General features: G+C 35.7%; 1 protein-coding gene across 1 annotated transcript in view; it reads left to right on the plus strand.

Moving 5' to 3' along the window:
• Positions 1–19,175, plus strand: part of LOC120489560 (inactive phospholipase C-like protein 2) — a 72,549-nt gene extending 53,374 nt beyond the window's left edge. Inside the window, exons 3-6 of the mRNA XM_039686468.2 lie at positions 1,839–2,042; positions 4,612–4,687; positions 11,217–11,326; positions 16,924–19,175. Of these exons, the coding sequence (XP_039542402.2) occupies positions 1,839–2,042; positions 4,612–4,687; positions 11,217–11,326; positions 16,924–17,118 (585 nt within the window). The 3' untranslated portion in view covers positions 17,119–19,175. The remainder of the gene's footprint in view (positions 1–1,838; positions 2,043–4,611; positions 4,688–11,216; positions 11,327–16,923) is intronic.
• Positions 19,176–19,766: the final 591 nt, after the last annotated feature.

Genomic DNA, 19,766 nt, shown 5'->3' on the forward strand with positions numbered 1-19,766 from the left:
TTAAATATTAATTTTTGAAGTTAGTTAAATGTTACTTTTATTAAATTGAGACCTGTAACATTTCTTAACGTCATGTCATTTTTATGATGTAAATTGAGGGAGCAAAATGTATCGGCTCCAAATATCGGCTCAAGAAAATCGGCAGCCCGTATCGGTCATCGGCTAAGGCTGATGGGAAAAAAATCGGTATCGGTATCGGCACTAAAAAATCCATATCGGTCGATCCCTAGTTTTAACCTCAACAGATTTCAAAATATCTTCTTTTGTATCGAAATGTGACTTTTCTGATAAGAATTGCAATTGCCAATTAAAATGCTTTTTTTAAAGCTCAAAGTTTTCAGTGCTTGTTTGAGGGCTGACTAATTTGGTAAAAATTGTGTGATTATTCAGCAATATAACTATAAAATATTTTTATTATTCTTAAGCTCCGAGTTTTCAGTGCTTGTTTGAGGACTGAATAATTTGGTAAAAACTGTGTGATTAATATAACTAGAAAATATTATTATTATTATTATTATTATCATAGCAGTAGTTGTTAAATTACAGAATTGCTATTATAAGAATTTCACTGTAAAATAAAAAGTCTTGAGGAAAATAATATAACAATAATGACAAGAACTGTAAAACTACAATATTAATATTGTAAAATATTATAAATATTATATTATAAAATGTTATAAATTGTAAAATATTATATTGATAATAAAATGTCAAATATTATATTATAAAATATTATATTATAAAATGTTAAACCATCTAGCTTTTATTTTGTCGGTAAACCGCTGAGAGATCTTAAAGCTTCTCTTTTGTTGATGGCTGCAGTTTTAAGTGCTTCTCATTTTAAGTTTGGGAATATGGTTGCTTTCCCAAATGCAACTAAATAGCAACCCAAACACCTGATGCAGAGATGGCTTAGTGTGGAGCAGAATTTACTGCAAATTCTGCTCCAGAGACATTTGAGACATTGAACATACAATGTCTCAATTGTATGTGAACATACAATGTCTCAATTGAGACATCGAACATACACTCGTGTGTAAAAGGACACAGTGCCACACTTCATTCTGAGACACAAAACGCTTATAAGCAGCCTTCGAGATCAGAAAATCGCACTATAGCCAAAGCCATATCGCGATTTTTGTTTTAATCCGATTAATTGTGAAGCCCTAAGGTCTCTGTGTGTGTCAGGAGGCCAGGAAAACAGCATTGTTTTGATTGATGTCAAACAAGCTTACAAGCAGCTGTCCACCCTCTCACTCGTGAATCAGAACACTTGCTTACTTGATACTCTTGTTAATACACAGAGAAACACAGCATCGCCTCAAACAACCCAATAGCCAAGTGGTCTGACTCTGAGATCTTAATCTCATGGGAACTTAAACAATGCTGCTCTTCTCAAAGGCCTTCTGTGTTTACAAAACTCTCATATTATAGAAACATATTTTTTTCTCATATGGGTATGATATCGTCCCTAATAATTTCCTGAACTAAGGCAACATTGTCTCTTGACTCTCACATATTTAGTTCTTCAGCATTAGTTACTAGAAGGCAAAGCTTTGTTCTTTCTGCATCTCTCCAGGACTTTTTGATCTGGCCTCCAATTGGACAAAGTGCTGTTTCTTCTTGTGCAGATTCAACAATTACTTGGTAAACAGAGAGGGGAGTTTAATTCTCTTGGTTGAGGTAAACATGAGCTTCTCCGTAGTCAGAGGTATATTTAAACAGAATCAATAATCGCTGTGGGTAATAATCGCACATTTATCTTGAATGTGAAACTGACCTGCACTTTTCATGTAGATGACTAAAGCTAATGCCTTCTCTGCTATCTTTTTCTCCAGAATGCCATGGTGTCGTTCAAGGAGCTCTGCGGTCTGACTCCGGCAGCTAACATGAAACAGTGTATCCTGACTGTGTCCTCCTGGCTCACGAACAGTGAGCGAGCGTTACGGGTAATGGTAAATCTCAGCGAGGCCTACCCCACTATGGAAGCCCATGGCCCCATTCCAGAACTACTGCGTAAAGTGCTCACCGCTTATGACACGGTAGGGAGAAATTCAACAGTGCTAGCACTTGTGAACAAAAACATGTTGGGACAAAACATGAGAGTTATGCATGATATTTCAGCTCGAATATTACATTAACTTGTTTAGTAGTAGTAGTGCAAAAATGAACAAAATGAATGATATAAACTTATATTGGATAGCAATATGACTGAATTAACGAAGGCTGCTCCAGCAAATATTGTAGTATATATAATCTTGATAAACCTGTGTATTGTTTTAGTTTCATCAATTGTCCTAAATCCTGAATCTGTAGTTTCTATTCTGTATACTGTATATATAGTAGCACTTTATACAATACAGATTGTTTCAAAAGCAGCTTTACAGTAATAGGAAAATGATTCAATAATGCAAACAGAGTTCATTTCGGCTGTACACGCAGCTCTAATAGAAAATCCTGTCGTTGTTCCACGAAGTCAGTTCAGTGTTGATTCTAAGACAGTGATGTCATCGTCCAGCTCAGTTCAGTTCTCATACAACAGCATCAGTGCAGGCAGATCATAAATATTGTTGAAAATTAAGTGTCCCCAACTAAGCAAGCCAGATGCGACAGTTTCAAGGAACACAAACTCCATCAGGTGACAGATCTGAGAAAAAAAACGATTTAAAAGCTAGGCTCAGTCAGGGGGCCGGTTCTCTTCTGACCAACGAATGCTCATTTGTGTGATTATGATTCATGCTGCACCGCAAGTCCGAAATTTACATTGTGGATTGGTAGCATTCAAATGTTTTATCCAGTTCATTTTGCTACATAAAAAACTGGATTCGTCATGTCAGTATGGAGACAAAGCTGGTCATAGGTCTGTGCAGAGGACTTATCTGGTTTTAATGGTCTTTTCTGGGATCTGTTCCGATGGTTGTCATGTCGACGAGGCCTTTACAGGGGATTTTTTAGTAGACATAGTCTCTGCTGACTTGTGGTTGTGTCTCTGAGGTTCAGGTCCACCATCTGATCTGGATACAGACCAGATCCGGTTGACTATGGTAGTCTCTGGATAGACTAATATTACAGAGAGACTAACATTAGCGCATAATGTCATTCTTCTTACGACGTAACAAGTATATCGGGTGTTATGGGAAGGATTCACTGTTGACATACAGTAATGCAGCCTAACAATCCTGAAATGTAAATTATAGAAAGGGGGTAGTATGACATGTATGCCAGTTTTTTGTCTAGATTTAAACTGACAGAGTGTGTCTGACTAGCAAGACTATTCCTAGAGTTTTCATTGATTCTACAGTCGATTTTGAGATTCTAGGTATTATCAACTGGCCAGAATTTTGAGATCACAGTAGACTTGAGGACTATAATGTTTTATTGGGAGTCAATGGAGTGTTGACAGAACTGTGCTACTATTGTCATACTTCCTGTTTTAGTAAGAACTTGAGCTGTTGCGTTTTGGACCAGCTGGAGTTTGTTTATTAAAATACAATAATTTCAATAATCTATCTTTTGTATATTTATAGTATCTCAATATAATGTTATAAATCACAAATTTATTTTTGTAAATCTGACTGCAAATATGAATGTATAATCAGTAATGCTTAATATATAGCTATAAATATAAATATACATAGTTCCAAATCAGATTATACATGTAATGTCAGAAATACTGTTGAAAGTTTAATATTTTCATAAATCCTGCATATATAGTTGTATATACTTAATCTTAATATACTTAATATACTGTCATACACTCTGATTATAGTTGTAAATATGTGTAAATAATCATATATACTGAATATATACAGTAATTGACAATCTGAATATTAGATCATAACTCGAGAATACATAATGAATAAATAAACATATATCCTGAATATTTTACCTGCATAAATCCAAATATCTATTTAGTATTGTATGCATACCTGTGTATATTAACCGGAGCCGCATTCATGAATTCAGTCATAGTCTACAGCAGAATAACTGCAACATTCTGCTCTTTCTTGCTTGTACCTTTATAATGGGAATTTAACCGATTAAATTCTGCAAAGATGTGAAATTGTGTTTGATTGTATTACGCATCCTTTCTGCTCTATCACATCCTGCTGTGCTGTGTATTTTCTCTTTTATGACACAATTCCATTTTGATATGAGCAGACATCCTTATAATATATCCTGCATAATAATGTATGCAGAAATATGGTGTTTGTGTGCGTGCGTCAGTGCGTGTTTGGCTGTGTAGGATTTCCATTGATTAGGTCTCCTTCCGTGTCAAAATAACTATATGAACATACTGATTCAGTCATCATAAAAAAACGTAACATATGTGTGTGCATATACTGTATATTAATGTGTATATGTTCTTACTTGATTCTAAATTTAGCTATTAGCAGTGTCATTACACTAGTAGCAATAATTGAGAAGGGCTTTACTGCAAGAAGCACATCTCATCTGGGGTGTGGAATGCAGCTCAATCTCTTCTGTCAATACAGTTTATTACTGAGTGTGTGTATGTGTTTGGGCTTCTCTGGGACGGGTTGCCTGATCTGGAAGTCTCACATCCTGCTGAGACCTGACTTCCTGTTTTCTGTTTTTGGTTTCCTGTAGATGATCCAGACGAGTCGTACACTGATCGAATCAGCCGATGGCGTGTACTCTAAACTTACACAAGCACAGCGAGCAGGTATCGTTGCACAAACACACAAACACACATGCAGTACACATATTAGCAGTGAGATTAACAGTGCAAGCACAACGCTGGTTAATCATTTAAAAACAGTACTTCACACAATAACAATTAGGCATTGTTAATGGCTGTAATGTTTTTTTTTTCTGTTTATTCATGAATCAACAGAAAGCATAAACCCTTGCACGCACATATTTTCTTCCTCGTTTAATAATCAGTGCGCCCCTTGATCTATTTTGTAGCTGACGTTAATTATTTTCCAGAGAAAAGTGGAAAGCTATGTTTTTCGTCTCTTTTTGCATTCTGTATCTGACCTCATGGACGTATTAAATAGCCGGGGGGCTTTTTTTTACCCACTTTTGGCATAAAACACACATACCAACTGACACAATTGTCTATTATTGTGAAGTGACGCAAGGTGACTTGTGCCCTAAAACCATCGACTGTGTTAACAGGATGTTTAGTTGGAAAAACTATTAAAAACTATATAAGTTAACTCTCATTTATGAATTTTTAACATATATTAAAGGAGTAGTTCACTTTTAAAAAAAAACTTTTGCTGATAATTTACTCACCCCCATCTCATCCAAGATGTCCATGTCTTTCTTTCTTCAGTCGAAAAGAAATGAAGGTTTTTGATGAAAACATTACAGCATTTTTCTCCATATAATGGACTTCAGTGGGACCAAAGGTTCAAGGTCCAAAAGACACTTTCAGTGCAAACTGCAAACTGTTCAAGGGGCTTTTAATGATTCCAGAGGATGAATAAGGCTGTTATCAAGCGAAACGATTGCTCATTTAAAAAAAAAAAATAAATAAAATTACGTTTTATAAGCTCAAATGATTCTCCTGTTCAAAATCGTTCATCAAAATGAACAAATCTTTTTCCGAGTCAATTCGTTCGTTTTGTTCATTGAATGAACAAAATGCCTTGGAAAAAGATTCATTCTTTTTGATGAACGAGTTCGAACAGGAGAGTCACACAGAACAGAGCAAGGCGAGTATTTGAGCTTATAAAACTTAAACTTTGTTATTTATGTATTAAATGAGCGATCGTTTCGCTTGATAAGACCCTTATTCATCGTCTGGAATCATGGAATCAGAAATCATGCTGATTTAAAGCCCTTTGAATAGTTTGCAGTTTGCACTGAAAGTGTCTTTTGGACCTTGAACCGTTTGGTTCCCAGTGAAGTCCATTATATGGAGAAAAATGCTGGAATGTTTTCATCAAAAAACCTTAATTTCTTTTCGACTGAAGAAAGAAAGACATGGACATCTTGGATGACATGGGGGTGAGTAAATTATCAGCAAAAGTGAACTACTCCTTTAATAAAGTGATACACCTCGAGGGGTCATACAATGATTTTACAGTGAAAAAGGCCAACAATCACATTTTAGAGACACCACAGAGAATAGGATATGATATCATGATTTAGGGTTTCTGTTTTTAATAACAAATGAAAATTGTAGCAAACTGTTCAAAAAGTAAAAGGCTGCATTTATTTGATCAAAAATACAGTAAAACAGTAGAAATTGGAAGACATTATGTCAATTTGAAATAACTTTTTAAATTTGTAACATTTTAAAATATAATTTATTCTTATGATGGTAAAGCTGAATTTTCAGCGTCATTACTGCAGTCTTCAGTGTCATCAGAAATCATGCTGATTTGGTGCTCAAGAAACTTATTTTGTAACATAATCTTTTCATTATTATCTTATAGACCATTTCACAAGATGTAAACAACACTGGTCCAGAAGCACTTCCTGTTTCAGTTTTTTAACACTACATTAAAGCTGGGATAAAATACAACCAACAGAACATTTAAAACTGAATCAAAAGAGTTAAACAAACATCTTTAAGATGTTTTCTTTACATGTGAAATAAAGAAAACAGTTACAAACTGAAACAGGAAGTGCTTCTGGACCAGTGTTGTTTACATCTTGTGAAATGGTCTATAATTATCAATGTTGAAAACCATTGTGCCGCTTAATATTTCTGTTGAAACCATTATTCTTTGATGATTAAAAAGTTAAAAAAAGGTTTTTTTTCAACATTGTAAATGTCTTTGCTCTCACTTTTGATCAATTTAATGAATCCTTGCTGAAAAGTGGGCAAACCTTACTAAGCCCAAACTTTTGAATGATAAAATACCTACCTACTCCAAGTTTGTGTCAGTCTGTGACTTTTAGACCCTCTATTCTCATCATACAAATTTGCCGGTCAAAGTTTTCCAAATTTTAACTGTTGTACACACAAAACGTGATACTGCTGTACATGACAATCTCATGTGATTCTGGCCTCTGGCGTCCACATGCTTTTATCAATGGAAGTCAATTAATTGCAGCATCTAGTGTGACTGTGGCCTTAGGCATGACACAATTAAGTCTGTAATTATTATTGATAAAAATGTGAAGTAAAAAATCTTCAGCCAAGAACTATTGTTCATTGTGGTTGCATTAATACAGAATGTGAGCACAAATATGTATGTGTTTTTATGGCAATTTTATAGCAGCTTTGAATGCAGCATATCCAATCGGAATCTAAAGCCGAAACAATCAGTTTTATATAACGCTCCGCTAGAGCCCCTGGTCGGCTATGTGTCACCATGTTAATGGAGAAATCTGCTTTAGAGAGCAATAGAGTGTCGGTAAATAAACAAGGTTGGCGTGCTCTAGCGCTGTCTCCTCGCCCACTCTTTCTCATCTCGTGTTCTTCCACCTCCCTCCATCTATCTCATGCCGGTGGAGAGGTTGAATCATGCCTTTGCTAATGACCTTCTCTGCTCTTACTGGTTTCGGCTCAAAAATAAACACGTTTCTAGCACTCGCCGTCTCTCACATTCTGCCGTGCGGATCTGGACTTGTCCATCTGAGTGTCACAGCTGCCGATCTGAACTTAAATTAGCAGTGTGAATTAGGGGGCAGCTGTTTGAGAGAGACGGAGAGCTGTGGGGCACCGATAGCTTTGTCCAGCACCTTTCCAATCTAATAAACACTTCGGTCAAACTCTGCTAATTGAAAGTGAGTTACGTAATTAAGATGGAGAGGATGGACAGCTACAGTAGGGCAAGTATAATTTAGAATTTAAGTATAATATGGACATTCCTGCTCTCATCTTAAGATGATTAATTGTGTCCCATGGTTGCATAAAGCAAGGGTCTGCAGTGATACTGCAGGGGGTCTGCCAATTAATGTTTGATCACACATCATTTTTGTACAATTAAAACATGGGTAAAAAAAAAACAATACAAAGTCAAATGCTTAGCACCCTCAAATGAAACCCTCAGTAGATACTGTAATAATGTCACATTGGTGAACACTTCAGTGTGTATTTGTGTTTGCACTCTGAACGTTTTGATTTAGTCAGAATTCACACCGGATTTAAAATACCAGACATCTGTGTAGACCCGACGTAAGAGATTAATTAATGTCAAAAAATATATGCAATGTAAATACAGACATATACTGTATTAACAGAAAAATATTCATATAAAAAAATATTTGTAATGGTAATGACTTGTATATAATCTTAATTGTCTTGCTGTACATTGCTATTCTTATTCTATATCTGAACTTTACTAGAGAACCCTGACTAATTTCAGAATTACTCTTAGTGATTTCATTCATAATTGTACATCATACATGATCATAAAAATAAAATGTAAAGTTTTAGGAAACACCAATATACAGTGTATATATATATATATATATATATATATATATATATATATATATATATATATGAAATTCAAGTTCAGGTAAATGTAAATTATCCATCTGACAATAAAATTTGTATATTTGAGGACAGCAAATCCATTATAATTATGAACTTGAAAATAAATCTCAACTTTACAAATGAAATGTGCATACAACAGTAACGTACATAGTTCAATCGACTATCTAACATAATACAACTATCATAATGTGGTTGGTTTCTATTATTATCAAAGGCTAGAAAATGATATTTTCTCTTGAAATTGCTTTTATCGTTGTTTTTCCCTGGTATCCGTGATTCATCAGAATAGATCTGTGACCTATTTGTGCTACAACACATCGGATGGATGGATGGATGTTACAGGCCTAACTCTCACACTTAATGGAAATACATATGTGTCTATATGAATTTAAACACACACACACATGCATTAATCTAAATATATTAACTGTATAATTTGCATATACAGTTTAAGTTTGTAATAATCTACCGGACATGCCAATATTCCCTTTTCCCAGGCTTCATCATCTCCGCATTGAGACAGCTATTCAATACTGCCCGTAACGAACACAATCTTTCTTTCAATTCATCACAATCGCTCAATCTTTTATTTTATCCAGTTACTTTAATCCTGTCCTTCATTTCTTCCCTTAATCCTTTTCTTCATCCTCCTTTTCTCTTGACACCTCCGACTCAACGATTCCATCCCACACGCAAACACGTCACATCCGACCTTCCAATCAGGAGACAACCTACTCTAAGAGAATCACCATACATCACCATTGCCATAGCAACCACATTAAATGTAACAAGGCAAATTTGTCTGTCATTAAACAATCTCTCATCTGTATAAAACTTCAAAGGCTCTCAGACACAAACACATGTAGCTGTCCTCTCATTCGGTGACAGCTCAGAAATGCATTGTGCGAAAATGATGGTTCTTCCGGCAAATCTGTTTGTCAATTTCTACTTCCTTTCCACAAGCCCTTCCTCGCTTTGTGCCCTTGAAAATGTGGAGCTGCAGATGTGCTCATTTAGATAACAATGTTGTCAGTATACTGACATAGTAAGCAAATAAACTTGAATGAGCATGGCTGTCCTCTTTTACAGCTGTGGCCTCGGGCCTGTGTAAAATCACATGAATGCAGAGCAACTACAGCCCATTTTACTTAGAAAGAGTATTTATGACCAGCTAGCCTTTCAGTAGCAGCGTCTGTTGGCATAAATTCGGCTATGGAGATTAGAGGAGCTGTTCTTGGACTGAATCCCAGCTGAGTGAAGTGGACGGTGGGCAGGTGTTAGGAATGTTTTGACACCTTCATGCTTCACGCCTGGAGAGAGTATGTCTGGACTTGCACAAATACTCTCTCAGACATTTCTCTTACACACATGCACTAGCTGCTGCTGCTGCTGCTGAGAGCCTACATCATATATAGCGCTAAACAGGCAATGCATTCAACAAACAATATGTTGCATCACTTTTTTAACCTGTCAAATTTATGGAAATAGTCTGAGCCGATAGACTCTCTCTTCCACTTTGCTTCCTGTCTACACTATACTCTCAATAAAGGGAAAAACAGAATAAAAAAAAGTTGAAATAGTCACATTTTGAGAGTCGCAATTGCAAGATGTAAACTGAAAGTACAGAATTAACCAGCAGAGAGTACCATGGTATTCTTTTAAGTACTTTGGAGTACCATTAAATACCAGTAGTCATTTAATAATAATTATTATAATAATAATAATACGTTTTATTTATATAGCGCCTTTCCAGGGCTCAAGGACGCTTTACAGTAAACAAGCAACAATAAAGGCAATAGACAAAGACAGCAAACCAGCAGTATATAGACATGAGTGTTAAAAAAAAAGTAGTATAATTTAAGAATTATGACATTCAGGGACTAATCTAAGTACTAATCTCAGTTTTGTCCATGTTAAGTTTTAGAAAGATTGAATGAAGCCAATCTTTTATTTCATGCACACAAGCTGAGATTTTGTTAGTTGTGGTGGATATGTGTTTGAGTCGATGTAAATGTAGTTTGAATATCGTCAGCGTAAAAATGATAATCAAAACCATGACAGAGGATCTGACCAAGAGGTATTATTTAGATTATGAATAGTAGTGGCCCTAGAACAGAACCCTGGGGGACACCTTGCTTCAGGGGATTTAATTCCATGGTTTTTATCAAAGTACCATGGTATTGACATCTGACACCGTCACATGTACTGTCACAGTAGATTTTCGTAAGGAATTTTTTTTTACAAGGCAGAAAACATATTTATGATAGTGTCATCTGACATAATTTTTTCTACTTGAGAGAACATTTGTGCCACTTTTGTTTGACGGACATTGCAGCGTTTCTTCACCTGCCTTCAGATTGGCTGACTTTCTCCCACTTTCTGATGCGTTTAAACGTTTTTTAACGTTTTTAACATCAAGGCCAACTGCCTTTCATCTGCTCTATTGTTTGAAGCAGATACTTTTTTTCCACATACTGTTTGCATTTTAGTACATCCATCTGTCCATCCATCCATTCGTCACAGTGCGGTTTGTTTTTTCCTGTCTCTTTGGCTGTTTCTGCTTTGAATGATATATGGAGTGAGTCACGACTGTGATTCGGTTGCCCTGTGGCAGCGTGTAAGAAATAAAACAGCTCCTAAACAATAACAATACACCCATATTACTCTGTGGTGTCTTTACCTATATGTTTACAAAGTATAATCTTGAGATTCTCGTTATGCTGGCTAGCAATTATTGTCTGTGTCTTTCATAAATACTATAACAAATGTTGCTTTATTGCACTTTTAGGATTGGACTTTCATGAGGATCTGCATCGAATCGGGGCAAGAGAAGGACTGAAAGGGAGGAAGTTGCAGAAGGCCATGGAGAGTTACGCTTGGAATATCACTGTGCTGAAGGTTTGTACCTTTTATGTGCATTATGGGCTGAGGGATGTATATACCACGGTTGCCTCTTCTTTACCTTCTTTCGTACAAGGTAAACCACTTTTGTATAGGGGATAATCATTACGGGGTTACTAATAGGTTTGCTTTCAGTGCTACCGCACGGGAGTGTTTTCTAGTAGGCAGCTCAACCGCAACCAATCAGATTTCACACTAGTCGAGACTACTATTAAATAGCTATTGTCCTGATATCGTTGTGTACCTTACAATGTACTGTAGATTATTTTTAAACCTGCACTCTGAAGCCTTGGAATTACAGAACATGATCATTTATAAAATGAGTATGTGTGTAGATTATGAAAGACATGAAAATCAAGTGGATAATGCAATTATATCAGTTTCATATTATTGCTCATACAAACGTTTTACCAAATATAGTATTGTCCTTAATATAGGATCTCCATATTGAAGGTTTTATTAAATAATCCTGAAAAATATATCACAATTTCCACCAAAATATTAAGCAGCATAACTGTTTTCAACACTACTGCTACATCTACTACTACTACTACTACTAATAATAATAATAGTAGTAATAATAATAAAAATAGTTTCTTGAGCAGCAAAATGGTTACATTTCAACTTTTGATTTGTAATAATATTTCACAATAGTACTATTTTTACTGTATTTCTAAAAAAAGTAGCGTTTGTGAGTAACAATGGTGAATCTTTATATATATATACTTTGTATATATATATATATATATATATATATCTTTATATATTTTGTTATACATTTATACCCCCCCCCCCTCTCTCTCTCTCTGTTTAATCACTCTTGCTCTTTTTATCTCTCTGCAGATGTGTTGATATATTTATGCTGTTCATGATAAGATAAGCTTTGCTAAAGTGCCATGTTTTCTAACAGATTAATTGTGTCCATACTTATGTAAACAGATAAACCGGACACAGTGGGAACAAAGATTAGATGTCAGCTTTAGTGTGCGATAGTGTTAATGAAAGTGTCAAATTGCGGAACAACAATGTGGATGGGTCTCTGGTCTAGTTGTGGATTTAATTCCACCGTCAACGGCAATTTGTTCGTGTTGAAATCTCTAGGTTTTAGAAAATTTGGTTGTATATTTAATAAAAATTTTTTGTGAAAATAGGTTTGTGTGCCATTGCAGAACAAGTATGTAGCACAAGTGTGGGGCAGATTGTGGTCTTAAATTAAGCCTTTAATTTAATTAGATGACTAAAGCACTGAAGAGGCCTAAAAGGGATTGAACTATGTATCTCACACAAACCTTCCTGTTTGTGTGTCCTAGTGTGCATGAGCTGATTTATTTACTTCTAGTCCGCATGCACCGGACTGAATGTAGTAACATACATTCTTAAGGCAAACTTGAAATGTATTACTCTCCCTGCAGGGTTCAGGGTTTCTCAAACCCTACTTAAAGTATAAAGGCAGCAATTTCCTCATGTATAAAGACCAACTTTGGATAAGAGTGTCTGCTTAATATAAATGTAAAACACATTTATGAGTAAAAAAATACTAAGTGTATATATATATATATATATATATATACACTGAGGAAAATAAGTATTTGAACACCCTACTATTTTGCAAGTTCTCCCGCTTAGAAATCACGGAGGGGTCTGAAATTGTCATCGTAGGTGCATGTGCACTGTGAAAGACGTAATCTAAAAAAAAAAAAAAAAAATCCAGAAATCACAATATATGATTTTTTAACTATTTATTTGTATGATACAGCTGCAAATAAGTATTTGAACACCTGTCTATCAGCTAGAATTCTGAGCCTCACAGACCTGTTAGTCTGCCTTTAAAATGTCCACTTCCACTCCATTTATTATTCTAAATTAGATCTACCTGTTTGAGGTCGTTGTCTGCATAAAGAAACCTGTCCACCCCCATACAATCAGTAAGAATCCGACTACTAACATGGCCAAGACCAAAGAGCTGTCTAAAGACACTAGAGACAAAATTGTACACCTCCACAAGACTGGAAAGGGCTACAGGGAAATAGCAAGCAGCTTGGTGAAAAAATGTCTACTGTTGGAGCAATCATTAGAAAATGGAAGGAGCTAAACATGACTGTCAATCTCCCTCGGACTGGGGCTCCATGCAAGATCTCACCTCGTGGGGTCTCAATGATCCTAAGAAAGGTGAGAAATCAGCCCAGAACTACATGGTAGGAGCTGGTCAATGACCTGAAAAGAGCTGGGATGAGATGAGTCAGATGAGACCAAAATGGAACTTTTTGGTCATAATTCCACTAAACGTGTTTGGAGGAAGAAGAATGATGAGTACCATCCCAAGAATACCATCCCTACTGTGAAGCAATAGGGTGGTAGTATCATGCTTTGGGGGTGTTTTTCTACACATGGGACAGGGCGACTGCACTGTATTAAGGAGAGGATGACTGGGGCCATGTTTTGCGAGATTTTGGGGAACAACCTCCTTCCCTGAGTTAGAGCATTGAAGATGGGTTGAGGCTGGGTCTTCCAACATGACAATGACCCGAAGCACACAGCCAGGATAACCAAGGAGTGACTCTGTAAGAAGCATTTCAAGATTCTGGCGTGGCCTAGCCAGTCTCCAGACCTAAACCCAATAGAGAAACTTTGGAGGAGCTCAAACTCTGTGTTTCTCAGCGACAGCCCAGAAACCTGACTGATCTAGAGAAGATCTGTGTGGAGGAGTGGGCCAAAATCCCTCCTGCAGTGTGTGCAAACCTGGTGAAAAACTACAGGAAAAGTTTGACCTCTGTAATTGCAAACAAAGGCTACTGTACCAAATATTAACATTGATTTTCTCAGGTGTTCAAATACTTATTTGCAGCTGTATCATACAAATAAATAATTAAAATCATACATTATGATTTCTGGATTTATGTCTCTCACAATGGACATGCACCTACGATGACAATTTTAGACCTCCATGATTTCTAAGTGGGAGAACTTGCAAAATAGCAGGGTGTTCAAATACTTATTTTCCTCACTGTGTGTGTGTGTATATATATATATGCCAGGATCTGTCATGAAACTCTAGAAGGCACAAGCTGGTGGGTCCTTAATGCAAACTGATTTACAGCTTTAACTTTAACAAGGTGATTGGTTCATGTTGCATCAGTAGCCAATGAGCTTGCTGCTCAACATTTAAATGGCTGTTAACCATTCACTATAGCAGTTTGCTGCACTCTTTCAAAGTTCGTCTAAAACCCTCCACCTTGCCCAGCTCCAGTTGACATGAGTGTTTTTTGTTTTTTTGTTGTACAGACCACTTGCACTTTGTAGCCCCCAGTTTTCCAACCCTAGAATTACACGACAAAATATCAAACCCAAGTGGTATTAATTGCCATATAGCAGACAGTGGCAGTTTTTTTGCGGCTTTTTATGAAAATTACTTCAGATCTAGAAAAAACAAAACAAAACAAAAAAAACCCTAATCATTCATTTTAAATACTGTGTGCTTCATTCATTGTTCTTAAACCACTTCATTTTATGCTTAATTTGACATGGTGTGACACATTTGGAGGAGTTACTACTCCAGGAAGTGACATCAAACTGTCACCCACTACACAGAGGCGTTTCATCCAGGCTTTATAAAGTATGTACCGCCTTGTCTCTCTGCAGTGCTTTTAGCCTCTCTTCTCCTCACAGCCTAAGAGTCTATATGCGTCACGCCCGTATGCATAATTCATCTGTTTTAAAATGTATAACTTATTTATGGCAAAAGACTCCTCTATCCAGGTCAAGGAGCCTCTTCAGCTCTGAGCACACATGCAGGTGTCCTTCGAGGATCCACATGCAGGAAAAGCATCCAGCCGCCTATACCTGTCCTGTCCTGCGTATAAAAGAGTGTCACTGCAGTCTGAATGAGTAAAAACGCAGTGCAGCTGGTGTTGCAGTGCTCTACTTGGGAGTTGTCATCAAATTGAGCAAAGTTAATTAAAACAGATCTTACACCATGTCCTGAAAGCTCTTCATCGGCTGGTTCATATTTGACTCATAAATGATAACTCAAGGGAAGTCATTTTGAGAAATGAGTTTGGTCACATCTGGATTTTAACTGCTGAAATAAACAATCCTCACACTATCATATTTAATAATTTCTTAAATCCAGTTATTTGACAGGGAAATGGCTAGTTTTGTCCAACACTCAGATTTATATCAACCAAAAATCGTGGCTGGAAAGAACTGGTGTCCTTGTGAGAAAGATAGGAAGCAAATTTATGTGTGGTTGTGCATGTTTTGCAGGTGAAGGTTTGCATGGTTTGGTAATATGTCCTTGTATATTAGCATTTATTTATTATCTCCCTTCAAAATGTCTTCTCACACACATAAATACATACTGACATACATACATGCATACATGCATACATACTGATTTAAGGGACACACAGGATGAGAAGACAAACTGTCCTGATCCTCTTTCCCCTCCCTTCCCTGTCCCACCCTTTTACACTGTCTCTGTCCTCTTCATCCAGTCCTTTCTGGGACGTTTCCAGAAAGAGGGGTGATTTACAGAGGGGATATTCTAGCTCTTCTGTTGTTTATGCTGTGCCACCAACTTTACGAGTGTTAGACTGACCCCTGCAGGCTGGATACTTACAGTGTATATAAGGATTTTATATTCTCAATATTTTCATCTAGCACTTTATTTATATATAACCAGTAACCTGGTTCATTTTAAGTTGATTGAACTGTAAAAAGTGAGTTATTACAATGAAGGAAATTAATTTAATCATCAGAAACTTAAAATAATAAGTTATCTGAACTAAATAAATTATTTAAGTTGATTTCACAAAAGAAAAAATGTTGTGATAACAAATCTTGAAAATATTTTTTTACAGTGTATATATATGAAGAGTTCAGATGCAAAAGCCTCCAAATGCCATTTGAAATTTTCTTCTTTAATGATGATTTTTATCAAACTTGTATATTTAAGTTCAGTAATTTCACTTAAATGGCAATGATAATTGCCTATTAATTGTTATTTAAGTGAAATTAATGAAATAAAATATACAAGTTTGATAAAAATCATCATTAAAGAAGAAAATTTCAAATGGCATTTAGAGGCTTTTGCATCTGAACTCTTCATATATATATATATTAAACATTATCTTTACATACATTTTCACATTAAGTTCTGGCATGATGTATAATGTTCTTTGGTGATTCCTTCGGTTATCTGATGCCTGTGTTTACGTTCTCAGGCATTATTTTTTTTTAAACGTTTCTTTAAAAAATAATTCATTTTTATATAAAATCTGTGATAGTTAATTTGTGCACATACCAGTAATATCTAATTCAGGACAGTTTGCCAAATCTTCATTTAGGGTCTTTTATTTGCAATTACAAACATGCTATCTAAAACTATCATATTATTATTTAATTAATTTATGATTATTATAACTATACTACAATTATAACAATTAAAAAAATAATAATAACTGTTAAAATTGTGTGTGTGTGTTTTAAAAATATGTAATTTTTTTTTGGTTTTTAATATTCCTTCATACAATTTTAAGATCAATTTTAGAGAGGACATTAATGATTACACTTCTCTGTTTTGTCCTGTCTTTTAGGGCCAGGCAGACCTGTTGAAGCATGCAAAAGGAGAAGCGGTAGACACTTTGCGACAGATTCAGTGTGCTGCTCACTCATGCGGCTTGGCCAAAAACGGAGCCTCCACGTCCCCTGCCTCTCCTCTACTGCCGCCCCATGCGCGGCCCCTCCACACCATCCACGAGACTGAGACGGACAGCAGCACCCTGCACTGAGAGAGAGAAAGCAAACAGTCATGGTTTTTTTCTTCAGTTTATACACAGAAGCTGGTCTTTAAAGAAGCAAAGAGGTAAAGCAAAGAGTCTGGTGCATTGAGTCAGTGAAGGACAGACTGGTGACAGTTTAATGTTGATCAGTGCACTTTACTTTCTTCCCAGCTCCGCAATGCCTGTCGGGCTCAGGTCTTAAATTATTGCCCCCACCGTATAGTCGTGTTTTAAAGGATGACAGTGACCTGCACTCCTGTGACACAGCTGCTGTTTTTTTTAATTTAGCTGTGATCATCTTCTCTAACCACGACTAACAAAAGCCCCAAATCTCAATCATATGCACTCATTTAAAGGAGTAATTCAACCAAAAATGAAAATTATGTCTTTATTTACTCTCCCTCATGTCATTCCAAACCTTTATTAGCTTATTTCTTCTTTGGAACACAAAAAAGATATGCTGAGTCTGAAAAAGAATTGTTTTTTGTGGTTTTTGTGCATACTGTGAAAGTCAGTGGGATCCAAATATGTTTTGAAGACCAGTGATTTTCATTGAATGATAAAAACAGTTGATACATTTTTCAAAATATCTTCTTTTGTGAAATTTAATGTTGGCTGCAGTAAGGCTAAAATGGGTCAAAACTGCATGGAGGTATCAATCTTAAACCTCCAGAGTGAGAAAGATTTTTTTTTCAATAAGTGCAAAACTACTCCGCTGAAAGAGAACTATAGCATTTTGAGCTTACAAAGAGAACAAAGAGAGCTTCGGAAAACGGAGCAGAACAGAAAATAAAAAGTACATGTGAAAGGCAAAGGTTTACACCAACATAGTTTACACCTCCTCTGTTCACACTAACATGATAGAACCAACTGAAGACTCTCTCACTCCCCCTGGTGGCTTTTCTACGCATTTTAAAACCGTCAGCTCAATACACCTTGGTCCTAAAAAGGCTTTTCTCCAGGTGTCGCGTGTGTGTGTGTATGTATATATATATATATATATATATATATATATATATATATATATATATATATATACGTGTGTGTGTGTGATGCGTATGTGAACTATTTTGAATAAGGAAAAGAGTATATCGTTTTTAAACTGGAAACTGGACATGTCCCATTGAGCTAGGCTTTACTGGTAAGATTAGAAACGCTGGGAGAATATGGATCTCAGTTGTTAAGAAAAGCACCACTGATGATCAGAAAAGCAAATAAATATTTCAATAAATGCAGAATTAATCATTTTAAGTCAAAGTACAGTAAAGACACTCGACCATCTCGTGAAGAACACAACACACCTTGTTCATGAATATTGTTATTCCTGCTGTTAATATTGTGGGTTGGTGTTATTTAAAATTGAGGTTATTTTATAATTGTGTAAACAGGTGTCATTCTGTACCAGTTTTCATTATTGGAAACCTCACAGGAACAGGAAATGTCAATGTTTGGGAGATATAGTTTGGGTGTTTACTGTCACATTAATGTCAAATAACATCTTACTGAGATGGTGTCTGTTGTTTATAAAGCTCACATGACAACAGAAATGTCTCCAGGTCATTTTTTAATACTTGTGTTGCATTACATTTTCAGAATTTCAAATGACATCCAATTAAAAGTTTGGGGTTGGTAAGATTTTTATTTTCTCTCTTATGCTCACCAAGGCTGCATTTGATTAAAAAAAAATACTGTACGTATAGTAATATTGTGAAATAATATTACAATTTACATTTTAAAATGTAACTTATTCTTGTGATTACAAGCCTGAATTTTCAGTGGTCTTCAGTGTCACGTGACCCTTCAGAAATCAATCAGTTCTTATTATCATCAATGATGAAAACAGTTCTGCTTCTTTGCTTAATATTTGAGGAAACTGATATATTTTCATGTTCTAAGCCCCCCTCCCCCCATTTATTATCATCATTAATGGTTGATGATATTAGTAATTATTAGTAATTTGTATTGTTAATATTATCATTCATTGATTTGTATATATTTTCTAAACATATCTTTTTTTTCTCTCTCTTTATTTTGTCAAATGTGAAATCCAAATAAATAAAAAAATACTAAATAAATTTTCTACGTTTTTACTGTCACTTTAGATCAATGTAATACCCTTCTTAAAAAAAATATATAATTGGCCCTGAAATTTTGAACATTAGAGTAAATGAAAGAAGATCACAAATGTCTTGGACTTACTGTGCACTCATAAAAATAATTTTGTCAGTGCGGTTTCTGGGAATCAAACTGAAGACTTTGGAACATGACGTTGAAACAAACCATTCATGCACAGACATGCAACTTAGATGATATTTGTGGCATTGCATTTCTCTACTCATTTTTTTTTTTTATAATTAACCGTCTGAATATGTCTGGGTTCTCTTGTAGTCTCCTATGACTCCATCCAAAGACACTCATTTACATATAATGTAAATACCAAAATGGGCCTTCCTCTGGGGTGTAATGCAGGTATACTGTATGTGTTCAGAGTAACGTTCATCATTAACTAACCGCTCTCTGACCTTCTGCTTCACATATAAATCATATCACAATTACTATCACTTCACAATTACATGCATGCACTTTAATGGTCTAGTGGCAGAACTTTTGCCAAGCGTGTCAGAGGTTCTGGGTTTTTTCTCTCTCATTAAAACCGA

Source organism: Pimephales promelas, chromosome 3 (genome assembly GCF_988280905.1).
Source record: "Pimephales promelas chromosome 3, fPimPro1.hap1.1, whole genome shotgun sequence".
NCBI classification, from domain to species: Eukaryota; Metazoa; Chordata; class Actinopteri; order Cypriniformes; family Leuciscidae; genus Pimephales; species Pimephales promelas.